Below are 21,763 nucleotides of genomic sequence, written 5' to 3'. Positions count from 1 at the left end.
AATGTAACCAAATCTATTTGTTTAGTGACTGTACCTAATGTAACTGGTGATGTTAGCGAAGTTGTTTGTTCAGTGACTGTAGCTCGGATGAATGGTGATGTTATCTAATTGTGCCTCTGGGGGTTTAACATCGGGTATATTAGGGGATCCTTTGAATGGCGAACGGAGTGCATGTGGGATCCCAAACAGACATCACTGCTTCTCAGAAAAAAATGCATGCCCCACCCAAAGGCCTCGTGTATGCCATTTACTACACTGCCCTTGCAGTTTTTGCAATTCCAGGTAAGTATTGCAGCAGATTATGCATTGTCTAATTGAAAATTAGCCTTTCTTGCAAGGGGCTGGAGTACTAAAGCTCGGGTTAGATCACATCTAAAGCATTGCTTTCAGTTCTGGGCACTGCGCCCAAGGAAAGATTTATTGATCTTGGAGGGCCTGCAGCGAAGAAGCACTAGAATGACAACGGAGCTTTGAGGGTTAAAGTATTAGAACAGGTTAAATAAACGTGGTTTGTATTCCTAAGTGCGGAACGTTTCAGCGAATTTTATGGTAATCGAAGGATTTGATAGAGTAGATAGAGAGAGACTTTCATCTGTTGGGTGAGTCCATAACATAAGGGAAGAATCTTGCAATTATAACAAAGCCATTCAGGAAAGAAATGAGGAAACACTTCTTCAAACGTTGGCTAGTGTAAATATGGCACTCTGCCTCCCTGCGATCTGTTGAGACTAGGCCACTTGAAAATGTTAAAACTCTTATTGCTAGATTTTTCTTAAGGAACCGAGAAGGGAAAATTGAAAAAGAATGCATTTCAGCCTTGATTCATTTGAATGGTGGACGAGACAGGAGGGATAGCTAACTTCTGCACATATTTTCCTAACCTGTTTAGCACTTGTGAAACAAACAGTGAACTCCAACAGGCGTTATATTGCGTAAAATGTAGAAATACTGTCCATCTGTAAAAGGACAATTCCACCATTAAATTGCAGAGCCCTCAGGGATCATGGGTGGAAGGTGGGGACGTCCTTTTGGCATTTCAAATTTGAACAGATCCTGAGAAAATAAACGGACCAACATCAAAAGACATGGGCGTAGGAATGACATGGAATTAAGTTTTTGCATCAACATTTAGTTTATATGGGATTTGATAACAAATTAAATACGTTTCTGAGAATCCTGAATTATGTCAATCTTGGAAGAATTTCTCAAATGCATTAATTTTTGGCGGTTTTGATTAAGTAATTCATACATTCGTAATTGGTGAATTAAGTTAATACGTAATTAAATTGTGACATGGTTTTAAGGAAGGAACTTAGGAAGATAAGTTCTAGCTCAAAGTCTTGCTATTCATTCAGACTAATGAAACACCTGAATTGTTGGAAGTGGGATGGGCACCAGCGTAAAGAGTAGAAAAGAAGAATACGGTGCATCTGGATTGTGAGTGTCGGATACTACGAGAGAAGGAAATAGAAAAGAATAAGAAAGACTATGAGGAATGCAAAGACAAGTTTACAATTCATATATGTAAATGCGCAAAGTATGGTGAAAAAGGTTGGTGAGCGATAAGAACAAACAGTCACGTGGGAATATGATGTAGTGGCTAAACGGATACGTGACATAAAATGGTGAGGAGTGGGCTCTGAATAGTCAAGGATTCAATTGTTTCAAAGGATCGGGAAAGAACAAAACGGGAGGGATGTAGCAGTGCTGATTAGTCGCGTTGAAACAGATGCTGGCCTTGAGGGGGCAGTAACAGAATCCATTTGGTTCGCGTTGAGAAGCAAAATGAGGGATGATCACGCTACTGGGGATATTATATTGGTCTATACATAGAGAGAGATGGATGAGGAAATCTGTTGGGAAATCACAGAGACGTGCAAGAAATACAGAGTGCTGAAAGTTGGCACTTTAATTAGCACAATATCGATTGGGATAATAGTTGAATAAATGTTAAGGAGGGGGAGGAACTTCTGAAATATGTTTAGGAGAACTTGACCAGTATGTTCTCTGTCCAAAGAGGAAGAGGGCATTGCCGGATCCGTCGTTGGAGAATGAAGCCGGCTAAGTGGATTAAATGTATCTGGGGGACATTAGGGTAAGAGTGATCAAAATGTTTAGATTAGGAATGGAGAAGAACAAGGCACAATCACAAGTTGAAATTCTAACTTGAAAGAGGGCTAACTTCGATGGGATGAGAGGGAATCCAGGGAAGGTAAAATGGAACCAAAAGGTGACAGGAAAAAGATGTAACGGGCAATAGGTGCTTTTACGGAGGACATGCTTCAGCTACAGGATTTCTGCATTCCAACAAAGGCAGTGAGGTAAAGAAATCAAAGCTTGGGCGTCTTGGATGCCGAATGAGTTAAAGAATATAATGAAATAGAAGATGGTATATGATGCATGTCAGATGAATTCTTCAAGGAATAATCGGATCAAGTGCAGTAAGTTGAGAAAGAAAATGAAGAGGTAATGGATGGGGTAACAACTTATACACTGGAACGGCTGACTATGCTTTGAATGGATAAATCACTTGGCCCTGATGGCTTGCATCACAGTTTACCACAGGAAGTGGGCTGGAGACAGCGGCAGGGATTCCCATAATTGTCTAACCTTCCCTAGATATATTGTGCACTGTACCCAACTCGAGGGTAGAAGGCACCTATTCATTGGAACGAGTTATACCTCAATAGGACCGGCTTTAATGTCCTCATGAGCAGGTTCACTCGTGTCGTTGGGGAGGGTTTATATGAAATTGGCAGGGAAATGCGTGCTACCATATAGAAATAGCAACGAGGGATAATGTGCACAATGTAAGAGTGTTGGACAACACTAGAAAAGGGAATCATTCCATTTTAGACAGCATCAGACTGAGCAGAGAGACAAGGAATGGAAAGATAGGATTACAATGTGTGTATGTTAATGCAGAAGTTGTGGTGAATAGGATCGGCGATCTACAAGCACAAAACGAAGTTTGGGATAATGATGCAGTGACAATTGCGAAAATATGGCTTGAAATGCAGAGATACTGGAAATCTGAAATAAAAAACAGGAAGTGCTGAAAATACTCAACAGGTCGAGTGACATCTGTGGAGAGAGAAGCAGGGATAATATTTCAGGTCTGTAAGGCAAGACAAGTTCTTTACACAGAGGGTGGTGAGTGCCTGGAACCTGCTGCCAGGGGAGGTGGCGGAAGCAGGTACGATAGCGACGTTTAAGAGACATCTTGACAAATACATGAATAGGATGGGAATAGCGAGATATGGTCCCCGGAAGTGCAGTGCAGAAGGTTTTAGCTTTGGCAGGCATCAAGATCGGCGCAGGCTTGGAGGGCTGAATGTCGTGTTCCTGTGCTGTACTGTTCTTTGTTCTTTGTTTAACCTTTCATCAGAACAGGCAAGGGTGAGAAATATAAGAAGTTTTAAGCAAAGCAAGTGGGGGTGGGGAAAAGAGTACAAAGGGGAAGGTGTGTGATAGGACATAGGGCCAGAGATATTAACTGACAAGGGGGACTTGAGGCAAAGGCAAAGAGCGTGCACTAATGGTGTGATGAAGGAGAAAGCATTCGTGCAGAGAGGATGTTAAGAATAGATTAATGAACAGCCTCGCCAAAAGCACAAACCTAAAAAATAAGAATGATGAAACAAGACAAAACAAAATAAAAATAAAAGAGGACCTGTCATGCTCTGAAATCATTGAACTCAATGTTAATACTGGTAGGCTGTCGTGTGCCAACTCGGTAAATATGGTGCTGTTCCTCGAGCCTGCGTTGATGTTCACTGGAACACGGCAGCAAGCCCAGGACAGAGTCTGGCATGAGAGCAGGAGAGTGTGTTGAAATGACAAGTGACCAGAAGCTCGAGGTTATCTTTATGGACTGAGTGGATGTGTTCCACCAAGTGGTCACTCAATCTATGTTTGGTCTCCCCATTGTAGACGTGACCGCAGTGTGCGCAGCGAATGCAGTATACTAAATTGAAAGATGCACATGCAAATCGCTGCTTCACGTGAAAGGACTGTTTGGGGCCTGGGATAGTGAGGAGGAAGAAGGTAAAAGGGCAGGCATCACACCTCCTGCGATTGCATGGCAAGTTGCCATGAGAAGGGGACCAGGTGGTGGGATAATGGTGGAGTGGACTAGGGAGTCGTGGAGGGAATGATTCCATCAGAATGCTGACAGGGGAGGGGAAGAAGCCTTTGGTGGCGTCATCACGCTGGAGGTGGCGGAAATGACGCAGGAAGATCCATCGGCTATGCAGGCAGGAGGGGTGGAAAGTGAGGTCAAGGCGAACCCTGTCGCAATCTAGCAAGGAGGGTAAGGAGAGAGAGAGAAATGCAGAAAGTGGGTTGGACACGGTTGACGCCCTGTCAACCACAGTGGGGCATGGTGGGGTGGGGGGGGGGGGGGTAGGGGGGGTTGTGGTGTCGGAGTTGCGGGGGAGAATCCTCGGTTGAGGATAAAGAAAGACATATCAGAAGCGCTGTTGTGGAAGGTTGAATCATCGGAGACTTCTACCCTTACCCCTTCCCTCCCTCTGTCCCATTTCCGTCACCTCTAGTGTGATGCCATCAGCAAATGCACCTTCCTCCTTCCTCCCCGTCAGCATTCTGAAGTGATTGCGCCCTCTGCGACATCTGGCCCGCTCCTCCAGTACCCCAACACCTTCCCACTGCACCTTTCAAAGCAATCGCAGCAGGTGTAATCCCTGCTCTTTTACCTCCTCTCACCTCCTGCTGTGCTGGGACCACTGTTGTTTGTGATATACATAAATGATTTGGAGGAAAGTATAGGTGGTCTGATTAGCAAGTTTGCAGACGACACTAAGATTGGTGGAGTAGCAGATAGTGAAGGGGACTGTCAGAGAATACAGCAGAATATAAATAGATTGGAGAGTTGGGCAGAGAAATGGCAGATGGAGTTCAATCAGGGCAAATGCGAGGTGATGCATTTTGGAAGTTCCAATTCAAGAGTGAATTATACAGTAAATGGAAAAGTCCTGGGGAAAATTGATGTACAGAGAGACTTGGGTGTTCAGGTCCATTGTTCCCTGAAGGTGGCAACGCAGGTCAATAGAGTGGTCAATTAGGCATACGGCATGCTTTCCTTCATCGGACGGAGTATTGAGTACAAGGGTTGGCAGGTCATGTTCCAGTTGTATAAGACTTTGGTTCGGCCACATTTGGAACACTGCGTGCAGTTCTGGTCGCCACATTACCAAAAGGATGGAGATGCTTTGGAGAGGGTGCAGAGGAGGTTCACCAGGATGTTGCCTGGTTTGGAGGGCGCTAGCTATGAAGAGAGGTTGAGCAGATTAGGATTATTTTCAATAGAAAGACGGAGGTTGAGGGGGGACCTGATTGAGGGGTACAAAATCATGAGAGGCAGAGACAGGGTGGATAGCAAGAAGCGTTTTCCCAGAGTGGGGGATTCAATTACCAGGGTCACGAGTTCAAATTGAGAGGGGAAAAGTTTAGGGGGGATATGCGTGGAAAGTTCTTTAAGCAGAGGGTGGTGGGTGCCTGGAACGCGTTGCCAGCGGAGGTGGTAGACGCGGGCACGATAGCCTCTTTAATGATGTATCCAGACAGATACATGAATGGGCAGGAAGCAAAGAGATACAGACCCTTAGAAAATAGGCGACATGTTTAGACAGAGGATCTGGATCAGCGCAGGCTTGGAGGTCCGTAGGACCTGTTCCTATGCTGTAATTTTCTTTGTTCTCTTTGTTCTTTGTTCTCACTATCCAAGGCCCCAAACACTTATTTCAGGTGAAACAGCAACTTACTCGCACTTCTTTCAATTTAGTATAACATATTCGTTGCTCACAATGCTGTCTGCTGGACATTAGGGATATCAAACAGAGATTTGGTGACCGCTTTGAGAAATACCCCAGCACATTCCAAAAACATGACCCCGAGCTTCCAGTCGTTTGCCATTTCAACACGTTCGTTTATAATGCATGTCAAGCGAATTCTTCAAGTGAGAACCATGCCTTATAAAGTACGTAGAGAGGGGTGGTGAAGATGAAAATAGGAATGACGAAGAGAGAATAGGAGAATAGAATGGCAATCAACATAAAAGGCAATCCAAAAATCGTCTACTGGCATGACAATAGCCAGCGTGTCGTAAGAGGTGGAGTGGGCTCGCGTACTTAATGGGTATTTTGCATTGGTATTTACTAAGGAAGATGAATCTAACAAAATATCGGTAGAAGCGGAGACAGTAAGGCAATGACCAGGGTAAATATTGATTTGCAGTAGTACAGGAAAGACTGCTGAGGGTAGATAGGTCATCTGGTCCGGATGCATCTCAGGTTGTTAAATGAAGTCGAGAGAGCAGAAGGGCTTGTCGTAATCTTTCATTCTTCTTTAGATATGGGAGGTGCCAAAGGATCAGTGAGTGTTAAATATGTCACCCTTAATCATGAAAGGGTGTAAGGATGGTTGTAGCAACTGCAGGACAGTGAGTATAACATCAGTGGTGGCAAGATTCCAGAAAAAAATAATCAAGAGAAATCTTGGAGAGTTTGAGATAATATAGGATAGCCACCATGGATTTGTAAAAAGGCAGGTCATGCTTGACAGATCTAATTGAATATTTTGATGAAGGGAATGCATTGGATGCTGTTTGGATTTTATGAAAGCGTTTGAAAAGTGCCACATAAAAGGCTGGTTCAAGAACTTGAGGCTCATTGGCTAGAAGGGTAAGGGACCAATGTGATGAAAATTTGTCTTCAGGAAATAACACTGAGAATCGTGATAGTTGGTTGTTTTTCAGACAGTAGTATGATCGAGAGCGGTGTTCCTCAAGGGCCAATGATAAGGCAACATTTTCTGATACTTTATAGAAATGGCTTGGATCTTGCAATACAGAGTAGAATTGCAAAATATGCCAGTTATGACAAATTTGAAGCAGTGGAAAATATTGAAGATTCTAAGAACTGCCCAAAGCAGGGCTCGCAGAATGGGCAGACATGTGGTGGATGGAATTTAATACAGATAAGGGTGAGGTGATGTAATGTGGCAGAAGGACTGTGGTCAGGCAATGTAAGCTCAATGGCGCAGTTCTAAAGAGTGCGCAGGAACAGACGGACCTGGGAGTGCATGTGCATCCATCTTTGAAGCTGGTAGGACATGTTGCGAAAGTGGTTAGCAAACCGTATGTGATCTTGGGATTCATAAATAGAAGCATATAGTAGAAAATGAGGGACGTTTTGCCAAACCTTTATAAAGCTCTGGTTAAGGCCAAACTAGCGTATTGCATCGAGTTCTGATCACTGCATTTTGTGAAGGATGTGAGAGTCCTAGTGCGGGTGAAAAGGAGATTTTCCAGAATGGGACCAGTCTGGGAAATTTTAGTTGCTATCCTAGTTTTGAAAAGCTGTGATTGTTCTCCCTGGACCAAAGCAGAGTTTGGGGATAGTGGCCATAATACAGTTAGGTTTAGCATACTCATTGGAAAAGACAAAGATAAAACAGAAGTGGTGCAGTGCTCAGCACCACAGCTCAAGGGACCTGGGTTCGATTCTGGGTACTGCCTGTGTGGAGTTTGCAAGTTCTCCCTGTGACCATGTGGGTTTTCGCTGGGTGCTCCGGTTTCCTCCCACAGCCAAAGACTTGCAGGTTATAGGTGAATTGGCCATTGTAAATTGCCACTACTGTAGGTCGGTGGTAGGGAATATGGGATTACTGTAGGGTTAGTACAAATGGGTGGTTGTTGGTCGGCACAGACTCGGTGGACCAAAGGGCCTTTTTCAGTGCTGTGTCTCTAAATAAATAAATAAATTGCGGGGAAGGCAAAGTTTATGAAACTGAACCTGGCAATGTGGCCTGGATACAGCTTCCTGAAGGAAAATCAGTGGCAAACCACTATGAGGCATTCAAGACCGAGATTCTACTGGCTCAGTGTAGGCATGTTCCCACATAGATTAAGGGTGATACTACCCAATCTAGAGACCCCTCGTTGTCTGAAAGCTTACAGGGTAAGTTAAAGCAGAAAAAGAAAGCTTATTACGATCACAAATATCTTAATACGTTCGAAAGCCCAGTGGAGTGTAGAAAGTGCAGGGTATATTATAAAGGACATTAGTAAAAACAAAGAATTGACATGAACAATTACTGGCAGGTAAAATCAAGGAAAACCCGTAGATGTTTTAACACTAGATTAAGAACCGGAGGATAACTAAGCAAAGGGTAGGGCCTGTCAGAGATGTCCAGGGGAATTTACATGTGGATGCAGAAGATGTGGGAAGAGTTTTGAATGAGTTTTTTGTCTCTGTCATCACGAAGGAAAGTGTTGATGCAGATATTATAGTTAAAGAGGAGAGGTGCGAAATATTAGATACGATAAGCATAATGAGAGAGAAAGTGCTTGAGGGTCTGGCATCCCCGAAAGTGGATACAACGCTAGGAACGGATGGATTGCATCCCAGGTTGTTAAAGAATGCCAGGGAGGAAATGACGGATGTGCTGGGGATCATCTTCAAATCCTCCCTAGATACAGGTGAGGTAGCAGATGTTTGGAGGACTGCGAGCTTTCCATCATTCTTCAAAAAGGGTACGAGGGATAAGACAGGCAATTATAGGAAGCCAATCTGACCTCTGTGGTGGGTAAATTGTTAGAATCTATTCTGATGGATAGGATAAAATGTCACTTAGAAAGGCACAGATTAATCAGTATCAGCAGCATGGATTTGTTAGGAGAAGGTCATGACTTACTAGCTTACTTGAGTTTATTGAGGAAGTGACAAGGAGGGTGGATGAGGGTAGTGAAGTGGATGTGGTTTACATGAATTTTCGTAAGGCATTTACATTAGATTAGATTAGAGATACAGCACTGAAACAGGCCCTTCGGCCCACCGAGTCTGTGCCGACCATCAACCACCCAGTTATTGTAATCCTACACTCATCCCATATTCCTACCAAACATCCCCACCTGACCCTATATTTTCCCGACCACCTACCTATTCTAGTGACAATTTATAAAGGGCAATTTACCTTCCAACATGCAAGTCTTTTGGCTTGTGGGAGGAAACCGGAGCACCTGGAGAAAAGTCACGCAGACACAGGGAGAACTTGCAAACTCCACGGGGCAGTACCCAGAATCGAACCCGGGTCCCTGGAGCTGTGAGGCTGCGGTGCTAACCACTGCGCCACTGTGCCGCATGGCAGAAGGTCCAGCATGGCAGATGATCCTGCATGGCAGATTGGTCAGTAAAAGGAAAACCCATGGAATAAATGGGGATGTGGTAGGTTGGATCCAGAATTGGCTAAGTGAAAGAAAACAAAGGGTAATACTCGATGGATGTTTTTTTTAATGGAATGCGGTTTCCAGTGGTGTTACAAAGGGCTCAGTGTTGAGTCCCTTGCCGTGTGTGGTATATATTAATGATTTGGACTTAAATATGGATGATATGATTGGGAAATTTGATAATGACGCAAAAATCGTTCGTGTAGTTAATAGTGAGGGGAAAAGCCATCGACTCAAGAATGATATCAATGGCAAATGGAATTCAATCCAAAGAAGTGTGAGGTAATGCATTTGGGAATGACAAATAAAGCGAGGGAATATACAATAAAGGTGAGGATATTGAGCTGGGCAGAAGAAGTGTGAGACCTTGGAGTGCTTGTCCACAGTTCTCGGAAGGTGGCAGAATCGCTGGATAGCGTGGTGAAGAAGGCATAAGTATTGCTTTCCTTTATTGGGAGAGGTATAGCGTGCTGGAATTGTATAGAGCGTTGGTAAGGCCATTGTCGGAGTATTGCGTGCAGTTCTGGTCACCACATTAACGAAGGGACATAATTACTGTGGAGAGAGTACAGAGGAGATTTATAAGAATGTTGCCAAGGGAATGTTGCTCGGGCTTGAAGGTTTCAGCTTTGAGGGAATATTGGATAGGCGAGGGTTGTTTCCCTGGAACTGAGGAGGCAGAGGGGTTACTTGAATGAATGAGGTGTACAAAATTATGAGGGACCTAGACAGAGTGGACAGGAATAACGTGGTTCCCCTAGTGGAGAAATCAATTACCAGGTGACACAGATTTCTGGTGATTCGTAGCAGGATTACAGGGGACATGAGGAAACCCTTTTTACCCAGAGGGTGGTGGGTGTCTGTAATTTACTGCCAGGATTGGTAGTGGAGGCAGAAACACTCAATTCCTTTAAAAGGTAACTGGACATGCACCTGAAGTGCTGTAAGCTGCAAGGTTCTGGACCAGGTTCTGGAAGGTGGGATTAGATTGGGCAGCTCGTCTGTTCGGCCGAAGCAGACTGCATGGGCTGATTGACCTTTTTCTGTGCAGTAATTTTATCTATGGTTCTCTGGCTCTATGACTTGATGACGCAAATTCCCTCCTTCTCTGTTGCAAAAGAGCTAATGATTCTATTGTTAGAAACGGTTGTTGTGCCAGAAGATTGGAGAGTGGCAAATATGAAACGCTTATGCAAGAAAGGAAATAATGACATTCCTGGTACTTACAGGCAAGTATGCTTGACATCAGTAATGGGAAGGTTTTTAGAAGCGATAACCAGGGGGAAAATCAATAGACAATTCGAGAGGTTTGGCTTAATAGGGAGAGCCAGCAAGATGTTTTCAGAGGCATATCATACTTGACGAATCTCGTTGAGTTATTTTGATGAAATAACAAAAGTGTGATGAAGTGAGTGCAATGGATGCGGTCTATTTGGATTTTAAGAAAGCATTTGACAAAGTACCACATGAAAGGCAGAAAACAAAATTGAAGCTCATGGAGTATGAGGGTCAGTGTCAGTATGGATAAAAAAAATAGCTAAAGGACAGAAAGCAGCGATTTGTTGAAAATTGCTGTTTTTCACACTAAATGATGATAGAAACTGGTCGTCCCCAAAGTTCAGTGCTGGAACCTCTGCTTTCTTGTTAGATACGTAAATGACGTACCTATTGGAATACAGATTACAATTTCAATGTTTACCGATGATACCACATTCAGAGGTTTGGCACACAGTGCAGAAGATAGCAATTAACTGCATCAGGACATAAGTAGGCTAGCAGAATGGGCCGAAAAGTGGCAGATGGAATTTAATGCAGAAAAATGTGAGGTGATGCATTTTGGCAAAAGTGGCAGGGAGATGCAACATAGACTTAATGGCACAGTTAGAAAGAATATGCAAGGACAAAGGAACCTCGAGTTCATGTGCATAGATCTCTAAAAGTGGCAGGGCACAATGAGAGAGAAGTTTGCAAGACAGGTGCAATCTTGGGCTTCAGAAATAGAGGTATTGAGTACAAAAGCAGGGACCTTATGCTGAACCTATAAAAGTCTCAGGCTAGGCTATAACTAGAGTATTGTTTCCAGTTTTGGTTACCACACTTTAGGAAGAATGTGAGAGTTCCTGAGGCGGTGCAGAGGAGAGTTACCAGAATGGTTCCAGGCAGAAGCTGGGGTTGTACTTCTTGGAGAAAGGGAGATTGCTTGCTGAAAAGGTAGAAGTGTACAAGATTATGACAGCTTTAGATGGGGAAGAGAAAGAAAAGTTGTTCACATTAGCTGCTGGTATACGACTAAGGGGAACAGATTTAAGGTAATGGGCAAATATAGTTGCAGGGAGTTGTGAGGACTTTTTTATGCAAGAGTGGCAATGACCTGGAACTTGTTGCCCACAACTTGTTGCGGAGATGATGAATGATTTCAAAAGGACGTTGGATGGATACTTGAAGAAAATAATCTTACAGGACTACAGGTTCGAGCAGGATTTTGTGGCTGGTAAGATTGAGCTACAGAGAGAAAGTATGGACTTGATAAGACACCGTGGTTCATCAAAGATCGGTTTCCCATGGGCATCCATCTTTGACTTCTGATTCCATCCATTTGGTTTAGCTCTCTCTGCTCCTTCCATGCGTTCGATTTATATCAGTTCCTTTCCAAACAAGCGACTACAGTTCTTTTATTCCAGAACCTGCACTCATCCCAAATGCTATTTCTGATCATTTCACTCGTCATGGTCCTTGAAGTTTCTAATTCTAATGTTTTGGCCTAACCTTGTTTGTGGATTGAAACATCTCGTATAGCCCTTTGATTGCCACTTCAGATTAAAGGACGATTCCTTTCCATCAGATTACTGGCTCACTTTGACTCAATCATGGATTTGGAAGCCCAAATCTCAATGAAGTCCGCAAGATTACTCTTCCCGGTATAACTCATTTTCCGCTGTCCCAGTGACCGAAGATGTTCTTTTAAGTGCTCTCATACCTAATATTGTACATTTATTTCATGCTGCACTACCTTTGTTCAATTGATCAGGACTCAGTCCACGTTGACACTGGGAAGTATTGAAGGAGTAATGCATTGCAGATACTATGGTTTTCACATGAGACGTTAAGCCAATAGTATGATTTGTTAATTGGGATGGAAGTTAAGCATTACATTGAAGAACATCTAGAAGATTTCCTGGTGTTTCGCACAATATTATTTTCTCGACTGATATAGTTAGTTCAAGACCGATGGGTTTATTTTCTCCCGACTCTTGATGTGGTCTGGTTCATAAAGACTGTCTGCTGTGTCTAACAAAGTGAAACGGTTCACATCTATTGTGTAAACATTCAGACGGCAAAGCAAATACAAAGCTACACACACGTTTTTCATTGCTGCATTTTCCTATTAAATATATTCTGATTTTTATTCAATTTGTGCCTGTGTCGATTGAGTGTTTTAATTCATTATCTTAAATTTGTATGTATTACTTTGCGATTTATTCCATTTTTCACTTGGGAATCAAATATTTTCACGTGTTTGACATTTCCATTTATTTTAATGTTGTTTATTTTCAAATGATATTTAATACTTTCTTTGAGGTCTCTGACCTATATTAATCTCTATTGCATTAAGTATCAGAGCTGTGAACTGCATGTAACTCTGAAAAATGTATTTCCTCTACTGTGAGTGTATTCTGTAGCTTCTTCTCTGTCTCCCTCTCTTGCAGTTAATTTAGTGGCAATTGTGATCCTGTCCCGAGGAAGATGTGGTCTCTCCAGATGTATCACTCGGTACCTGTTGTCCATGGCAGTGACGGATCTCTTGGTCATTATAACAGCAGTGTTATTGAATAGGATTCCAGCTATTTACTTTCCAGGTAGCTTCCTTTCCATAACTCCAGTGTGCAGTCTCAGCATTATGATAATTTATGCATCCAGGGACAGCTCTGTCTGGTTAACTGTCACTTTCACCTTTGATCGATTTGTGGCCATTTGTTGCCAGAAGCTGAAAGCAAAATATTGCAATGAGAAAATGGCGTCTGTGGTTATAGGAATGGTTTGTGTGCTCAGTTGTTTAATCAATATCCCCTGGTATTTTATACATGAACCCATGTACATAATTGACAATGTCCCCTGGTATTGCAGGAAAAAGGATATCCGTTATACGTCACTTGTATGGACAGCTTTTGATTGGACTGACCGTATTTTAACTCCTTCTCTCCCATTCTTTCTAATCCTGCTACTCAATGCTTTGACCGTCAGACACATTCTGGCGGCCAATAGAGCCCGCAGGAGACTTCGGGTTTGCAGTAATGGAGAGAATCAGAGTGACCCAGAGATGGAGAGCCGGAGAAAGTCCATCACTTTACTCTTTGCCATCTCGGGTAGTTTCATCTCGCTTTGGACGACATACGTTCTCCAATTCTTTTTTGAGAGATTCATAAAGGATTATGAAATCAAAGGTTTCAGTGACCCCAAATATATCTTCCTAGAAAGCGCAAATATGCTTCAGCTGCTGAGTTGTTGCACAAACACGTTTATTTACGCAGTGACTCAGAGAAAATTCAGGGGAGAAATAAGTAACATGGTGCAATATCCACTGAAGCTGATAAGAAATTTATGTAAACAATGAAAAGAACAAATTAAAAAGCTATTTCTCCCTTACATGAATAAACCTATCCTAATTTACATTTGGAAAACAAAAATCATTTGCCCGATGGCTAAGGATAAATGTGAGGTGGAAACATTTTTCTGTTTAGTGACATGAATGAAAAAATCTGACTTTTATTAGTGTAAAGACATTGTTGAAACAATAAAATGAGCGGAATAGTGATGTGCAACAGGGTTTCTGACCTAAAAACTAATTTAAAGACAGGTGAACACTCTCTACCAGAGAGACAAACATTCCAATTTACTGTTAGGTGACGGTGTTGTATCAGAGGCACAAATATCCGAATTTACTGGCAGGTGACCTTCCTGTACCATATAATCACAGAATCATAGACGGTTTAAGGCACAGTGCCTGTGCCAGCCGAAAGAAAAAACGATCCACCTATTCTAATCCCACTTGACTGCATTTGGTCCGTTGCCCTTCAGATTACGGCACTTGAGGTGCATATCCAGTCTCCTCCTCAATGAGTTAAGGGTTTCTGCCTCAACTATCCATTCAGGCAGTGCGTACCAGATCTCCAACACCCTTTGGAGGAAGAAAGTTTTCCCTCATCTCCCCTCGAATTTATCTACCAATCACTTTAATCCATGCATCCTTATCATTGACCGATCTGCCCCTTCACTTCGACTTTATCCAGGCCCCTAAAAATCTTTCCTCATAGCTGCATGTTTCCAGTCCTGGTAAATCTCCTCTGTACCCTCTCTAATGCAATTACATCCTTTCTGACCTTTGTGACCAGAACTGTACACAAAACTCAAGTTGTGGCCGAACCAATGAGTTGTACAGTTCCAGCAGAACCCCCCTGCTGTTATATTCTGTACCTCGGCTCAGAAAGGGAAGGATTCCATGTGCCTTCTCAACCACCTTATGGCCTTGTCCTGTTAACTTCAGGGATCTGTGGAAATTCACTTCAAGGTCTCTCACTTCCTCTACACTTCTCAGTATTTTCCCATTTTTCGTGTATACTTCTGCCTTGTGTGACCGCCCCAAATGCATCACCTCACACTTCTCCAGGTTGAATTCCATTTGCCACATTTTTGTTCATCTGACCAGATCATCGATATCTTCTGGAAGCTTACAGCTGATCTCCTTGCTATCGACCACACGGCTAATCCTTGTACCGTCTTTTACGTTAGAAACAAACATCCCAATTTACTGACAGGTGACCTTCATGTACCAGAGACAAAAACATCCCAATTTACTGACAGGTGATCTTCTTTTACCGGAGAGACAGACATCCCAGTTTACTGATGGCTGACCTTCCTGATCCAGAGACGGGAACATTCCAATTTATTGAATATGAACTTCCTTCCGAGTAAAACAAACATCCCAATTTACTGACACATGCCATTACTGCACCAAAGACCATGTTTAATGTGTCCATACTGTGTCAATCTTACAAGCATTGCAATTACTGACCGGTGGAAAACAATTTCCAGTCAATTGGTAAGAGTTAAGCAGGTTCTGGGCCTTCATGTTCATTGAAAAACATGAATCTTCATGAGAGTGTAAACGCTAATTCTGCCCTGATTAGCCCATATTTCCTCTACGAAAGTGGATAGTCGTTATTTTACTTTTGTGTATCAACTGGTTGCTGTTTGTTAAATCCGAAATAAAGTTCACAATGTTCCATTACTGATTTATGCCTGTGCACATTTTCTGGAATTTAAGAGCCCATTGTTCTGTGTAGCCTCATAGTCCATGATTCCTCTGATTGCGATCAGTTTGGGATTGCTATAACGATATTGGGAGGGAACAGTGAAGTTAGGACACTTTATTATTAATTCCGATCTTTGGATAAAGTTTGGGGCCGGGAGTTGATCTTGGGATTAACACGAGGTTATGGGGAGGTAGCAGGGCATTTGGATTAAAGAAAGACTGCAGAGAGTACGATCTGTGGGAATAACTTTGGATAACTATGGGGAGAGAGCATGGTGGTGAGATTAATTTTGGATTGATATAGGGCTGTGGGGAGAATGGGGCAGTGAAACTAGTTTGGGGCCTAGTACAAGACTATAGGGAAGCAGTTCAGTGGCATTAAGTTGTAATGAGACAGGGTTACCAGGAAAGAACGCTGGAGCAGGAATATGTTTGGATTAATGCAGTGCTTTGGGGACTGAGCTTAGCAATAGCAATTTTCTTTGATTTATCTATCAGTCCAAACCAGATCCCACATTCACTTTCGGATATCCTGAGGACTTGCAAGCACTATATAAATATAAATTAATTCTGGTTTTCGTTGTCAATTGGCTGGCGCAGGAGGGTCGAATTTTGTACTTCTGTAAATTTAAGTCACTCTATGGCTAATGCATATTGATTTGAAATGAGACGGCACTATACTTTTAATTTAATGAAGTTATCCTTCTCGACACAGTTAGATTATCAATACATGAGTCCTTGGTTGGTCAGCAAAAGGGTGGGAGAAAAATAACTGATGCTAAGGTCAATTTATGTTCCAGATCAGTCCTTCATCCTCTGTGATAAGCGAACAATTCAACATAATTTAAACCAATGCTGCACTTTACTACACGTAATTGAATGTTTGTGAAAGAAAAACAAAACTTGCATTTACATAGTGCCCTTCCTGACATCAGGGCGTCTCAAGATGCCTTATGGCCTATGACATATGTTTCAAGTGTAGTAAATGCGGCCGCCTAACCTGTACCCAATAATCTGACACACGCAACAATGTGATGTTGCCTGATTAGAAGTTTTCCTGACGTTGCTTGAGGAATAAATATTACCCAGAACATTGTTTTTGACTGAGTTTCTTTTTAACTAATGAATCAACACATCAATGATAAATTTAAGTCCTTGTTTTAGATTAAGATTCTCCAAGTGGCATGAATGCAAAGAACTGGGAGTACAACTTGTTCCTAGATGGTGACGCTAAAAGGGCAATGTCAGATGGGTCACCAGTTGTACACAGCACATGAATATTTCATTCCACTGACCGTTTACCTTCAGAGATGAATTTCGACCACTGAACATTTAATCAACTGAACTAAGTACATAGTCCATTTTAAGTGACAGGAAGATTAAACTAAATGTTGTCCTGTAGCTTATCTCCGCCGCTGTTTAGAGTCATAGAATAATTCCAGCACAAAAGAAGGCCATCGAGTTTATGTCGGCTGTCTATAGAGAAATCCACTCCGTCTCACTCTGCCGCTTGATCCCTGGAGCCTTGTAAGTTTATTTCCCTCAAGTGACATTACCGAGAAGATTTACAAGGTTGTTGCCAGCAACGTAAAATTGCAGCTATCAGGAAAGATTGGATAGGTGCCTGAGGGAAGATTAGATTGAGGTGTGCAAGGTTGTGAAGGGGCCTGGATAGAGTAAATGGGAAGGACCTATTTCCCTTAGCAGAGGGGTCAGTGACGAGGAAACATAAATTTAAAGCGTTTGGTAGAAGTATTAAAAGGGAGATGATGATAAAGGACTGCAAAGGAAACCCGACCTAGCCCGAATGCCAGACACAGAAGTGCTACCCAACCTGACCCGAATCGAACACATGTCGTCATGTCCAGTCGGGGTCGAGTCGGGTAGCGGACCTTTACATCAGTACATGAGACTGCTACTCGACCCGACCCCGACGGGACTGGATAACCTGTGTCGGGTTCCGGTCGGGTCGGGATGCACTTCCGGGTCCGGCATTCAAGCTCTGTCGGGTTTCCTTTGCAGACCTTTACTTCACATAGAAAGCTATCGAACAGGGCATTGCAGTGCGTTAGATGAGGATTTGTTTTCACCCAGCGAGTGGCAGGGGTTTGTAACTCACTGCCTGAAATGATAGCAGTGGCAGAAACCTCAACTTAGTTAAAAGATATTCACTTGAATGCCGTAACCTCCAGGGATTCCTCTGCTGAACACAAACCGTTCCAAGTGCCTATTGATTTTTTTTCCAAAAGCGTACATATCACTGATGTGAAACTTGCCAAACTGTAATTACTGAGAATGTCCTTACAACATCTCATGAATAACTTTGTCTTATCTGCCACTCCCCAATCCTCCGTCCCCCCTCCCCCTTTGTATCTTGGGAAGATTAGAAGCTAATGGGAATCCCTTCTGCTAACCTTCACCATAACTTCCTGCAGCAACCTGGGATGTAAGCCATTCGGACCAGGTGGCTCTCCACTCTAAGCGTAGCCAGCTTTCCCAGTACATCGTGAATATCAATTTTCACCCTTTCCTTTTTCCCTCCCATCTCTGCTTCTACAGATAGTTTAACAGCATCTTCTTCTGTAACACCGATACAAAGTACTTACTAAGTATTCCAGTATAGTGTTGCGTCTCTAAGCTTTCTGCCCCTAATCAGATCAAACCCATATCTTACGATCCACTTACCATTTACTTTGTAAGATTGCATTCCCACTTATGTTAACTGCCATTCTATCCTCATATACTGTTTTTGTCAGTCTTAGTTTCCTTTTCATTTCGCCTCTTACCTCATTGTTTTTGGTTTAACTTCCGCTTGATGAATTCACCTGATTTGCATTATGCAACCTTTTTTGTTTCATCATATTTTATATCTCCCACGTCATCCACGAATCCTTGAATTTGGTTACCCTTGATTTCACTCTTGTTAGAATGTCGCTCCTGTACCTAAATCATTTCCCCATTAAGGTTCACGCAATGTTCCATTACAGGTTTTCCTGTCAATCGTTGGTTCCACTTAACCTTGGCTGCATCCCCTCTCATTTCACTTAAGTTATCCCTCTTCCAATTTAGAATTCTGCTTTAGTATTTGTCTTGCTCTTCTCCATTATTGGACTGAAGCTTACAATTCGATAATTACGCTTACCAGAGACACTTGGTCCACTTAGCCCACCTCATTCCCCAGAACCAGATGCAGCAATGCCTCCCGCATAGTTGGACCGAGAACATATTTTTCAAGGAATATATCCTGAAAACATTTCAGAAGTTCATTTCCCTCCTTATCCTTGAAGCTAACGCTGCCCCAATCCATATTTGGATCACTGAAGTCACCCAATGTCACCACTCTATCATTCTTGCAGATATCTGTGATTTCCCTGCAAATTTGCTCATAGCTCTCCCATTATTGGGAGACATATGGAATGCCCCAAGCGGCGTGTTACTTCCAAGATATCCTTTTTTTAATGCTACAGTGTCTTCAAGAATCACGAAGAACATCACCTCCCTTTTCCTTTCCTCATCTTTTTTCTGAACACTTTGTATTTTTAAATATTAAGCACCCAGTCCCCGTCCTTTTTAAGCTGCATGTCTGTTCTTGCCACCACATCAATGTGTGCCTGTGTCTCACCAACATTATTCACTATATTTTGTGCATTTTCATTCATGCAGTCCAAACTGTCTGTATTTCTTGGAGTTCTTCACAGTGTATTCCTATCTATTATGAGACTGCTTCCTTCCCCAGTCCTTTCCAACATTCTGCCTCCCCTATGCATCTTATCCCTCTTTTGCACATCGATATAGGTGCCCAACCCCTTATCAATTAATTTTGAACACTCTCCAACAAGAGTGGTGAAATTCCCTGCGAGGACATTGGTCCCAGTCCTGTTGAAGTTCAACCTACTCACTTTCACTAGGTGACCCCAGAACAGGTCTCAATGCCCCGAGAATCTGAAGCCCCCCTTCTGCACAGTACCTCAAGCCATGTATTTATTGTTCCTCGCGAGAACATGGAGTAATGCAGAGATTAATGTTTTCGATGTTCTTTGCGCCTGTAAATCTTACCAAATGACCTCAATAACTGTACATTACATTGGCACCGATGTGGACCACCATGACTGTCTCACTCCTTTCAACTGCATGATATACTGCACCCTCTTCATAATATCCTTTAACTTTGCCCCAGTGAGGCAGTACCCGATGCGGGACTCAGTGTGGTCAATACAGAAGTGCCTTTCTGTTCACCTAACTATGGAATCTCCTATAAGGACTGTCTTCTAGTCTTTGCTGCCCCTCCTGGGAATGCCTTTCCCTTTGGTGTCATGGTCTGGACTGCAGTTCTTCGAAGTGTTGGAGCACACTGCCGTCTCCAATGCTGTGTATTGCTTTGGGAATACTCTTACTTGCTGTGATACTTCAACTGATTGATTCATATGAAAGAAAATGCTCCTCGTAGTTTGAACGAATGCCCTTGTTTGGAGAGAGAAAAAGGAAAATGTTCACCATTCGAGCACTTACCAATTACCAATACACACAATTTCTTCCTTTTTTGTCAATGCGTTCAGTGCACTCCAAACCTCTTTTGCAGAATAGCTCTGCTGCTGCTGCTTATCTTCAGCCTGCTGTGCCACCACTGTTTATCCCCGTGCCCATCTCGCTATCTGCCCACTCTTGCTGCTCTCCAGGGCCTGCTCTGACTCTGATTTTTACTTGTCTCATGTTTCACACTGCTCTTCCTCTCCCTGCTCGTTTCGGGCCTCTCGTTCTCTCCAAACTAGAAGCGGTTTGAGCTGTGATGGCACTTTGTAATTTTTCTCCTTTGCCATTTACAGACAGACAAGCCACTGTTTTTGTACCAAGCTGCTCTCAGTCTCACCCCTTTCTCCTTCTGCATTCTCGCCATCGCCTTTTTCACAAACGGTTCTCCCCCAGAAACATTTAAGATCATTACATTTATGCAATAACATTTCAGTTAACCACATTATGGAATAAAATGATGTCAGCACAAGCGAATCATCTGATTGGTAAGTAGCTGGTGAGTCTTTATTTAAGTAGCATATTCAATCGTGTTACGACCGCGACTGAAGGAGTTTACTGCCGTTGTCAAGTTCCAAGAACAGTAAAGCACAGGAACAGGTCATTCGGCCCTCCAAGCCTGCGCCGATCTTGCTGCCTGCCTAAACTAACACTTTCTGCACTTCCGGGGCCCATATCCCTCTATTCCCTTCCTATTCATGTATTTGTCAAGATGACTCTTAAAAGTCGCTATCGTATCTGCATCCACCACCTCCCCTGGCAGCAAGTTCCAGGCACTCACCACCCTCTGTGTAAAAACCTTGCCTCGCACATCCCCTCTAAACTGTTCTTCTCGCACCTTAAACCTATGTTCTCTAGTAATGGACTCTTCCACCCTGGGAAAAGGCTTCTGACTATCCACTTTGTCCATGCCGCTCATAACTTTGTAAACCTCTATCATGTCGCCCCTCCACCTCCGTCGTTCCAGTGAAAACAATCCGAGTTTCTCCAACCTCTCCTCGTAGCTAATGCTCTCCAGAGCAGGCAACATCCTGGTAAACCTCTTCTGTACCCTCTCCAAAGCCTCCACGTCCTTCTGGTAATGTGGTGACCAGAATTGCACGCAATATTCTAAGTGTGGCCTAACTAAGGTTCTGTGCAGCTGCAACATGCCTTGCCAATTATTATACTCTATGCCCCGACCGATGAAGGCAAGCATTCCATATGCCTTCTTGACAACCTTATCCACCTGCGTTGCCACTTTCAGTGACTTGTGGACCTGTACGCCCAGATCTCTCTGCCTGTCAATACTCCGAAGGCTTCTGCCATTTACTGTATACCTCCCACCTGCATTAGACCTTCCAAAATGCATTACCTCACATTTGTTCGGATTGAACTCCATCTGCCATTTCTCTCCCCAAGTCTCCAACCGATCGATATCCTGCTGTATCCTCTGACCATCCTCATCATTATCGGCAACTCCACCAACCTTTGTGTCATCCACAAACTTACTAATCAGACCAGCTACATTTTCCTCCAAACCATTTATATGTACTACAAACAGCAAAGGTCCCAGCACTGATCCCTGCGGAACACCACTAGTCACATTCCTCCATTCAGAAAAACATTCCAGTTCTCCACTGGTCACAACCTATATTTAAATGATTACCTCGTTACCGATACGACCAATTATATACTCT

The 21,763-nt window shown here is 43.0% G+C and overlaps 1 protein-coding gene across 1 annotated transcript; it reads left to right on the top strand.

Annotated features, from left to right (window-relative positions):
* The first annotated feature begins 212 nt into the window (after positions 1–212).
* Positions 213–13,859, top strand: LOC137348892 (probable G-protein coupled receptor 139). The gene is made up of 2 exons (XM_068014123.1): positions 213–282; positions 12,955–13,859. Exons 1-2 carry the CDS (start codon positions 213–215, stop codon positions 13,857–13,859), a joined length of 975 nt encoding a protein of 324 aa, XP_067870224.1.
* Positions 13,860–21,763: the final 7,904 nt, after the last annotated feature.

Source organism: Heterodontus francisci, chromosome 34 (genome assembly GCF_036365525.1).
Source record: "Heterodontus francisci isolate sHetFra1 chromosome 34, sHetFra1.hap1, whole genome shotgun sequence".
Lineage (NCBI taxonomy): Eukaryota > Metazoa > Chordata > Chondrichthyes > Heterodontiformes > Heterodontidae > Heterodontus > Heterodontus francisci.
The sequence above is the reverse complement of the archived record's forward strand: the minus strand, read 5'-3'. Positions and strand labels throughout refer to the sequence as shown.

Bases quoted from the DNA above. Each gene is read 5' to 3' on its own strand.
- LOC137348892 (XM_068014123.1), top strand. From the start codon at position 213: ATGCATGCCCCACCCAAAGGCCTCGTGTATGCCATTTACTACACTGCC. The intron at 283-12,954 runs GTAAGTATTGCA...CCTCTCTTGCAG, and splicing joins TGCAGTTTTTGCAATTCCAG to TTAATTTAGTGGCAATTGTG.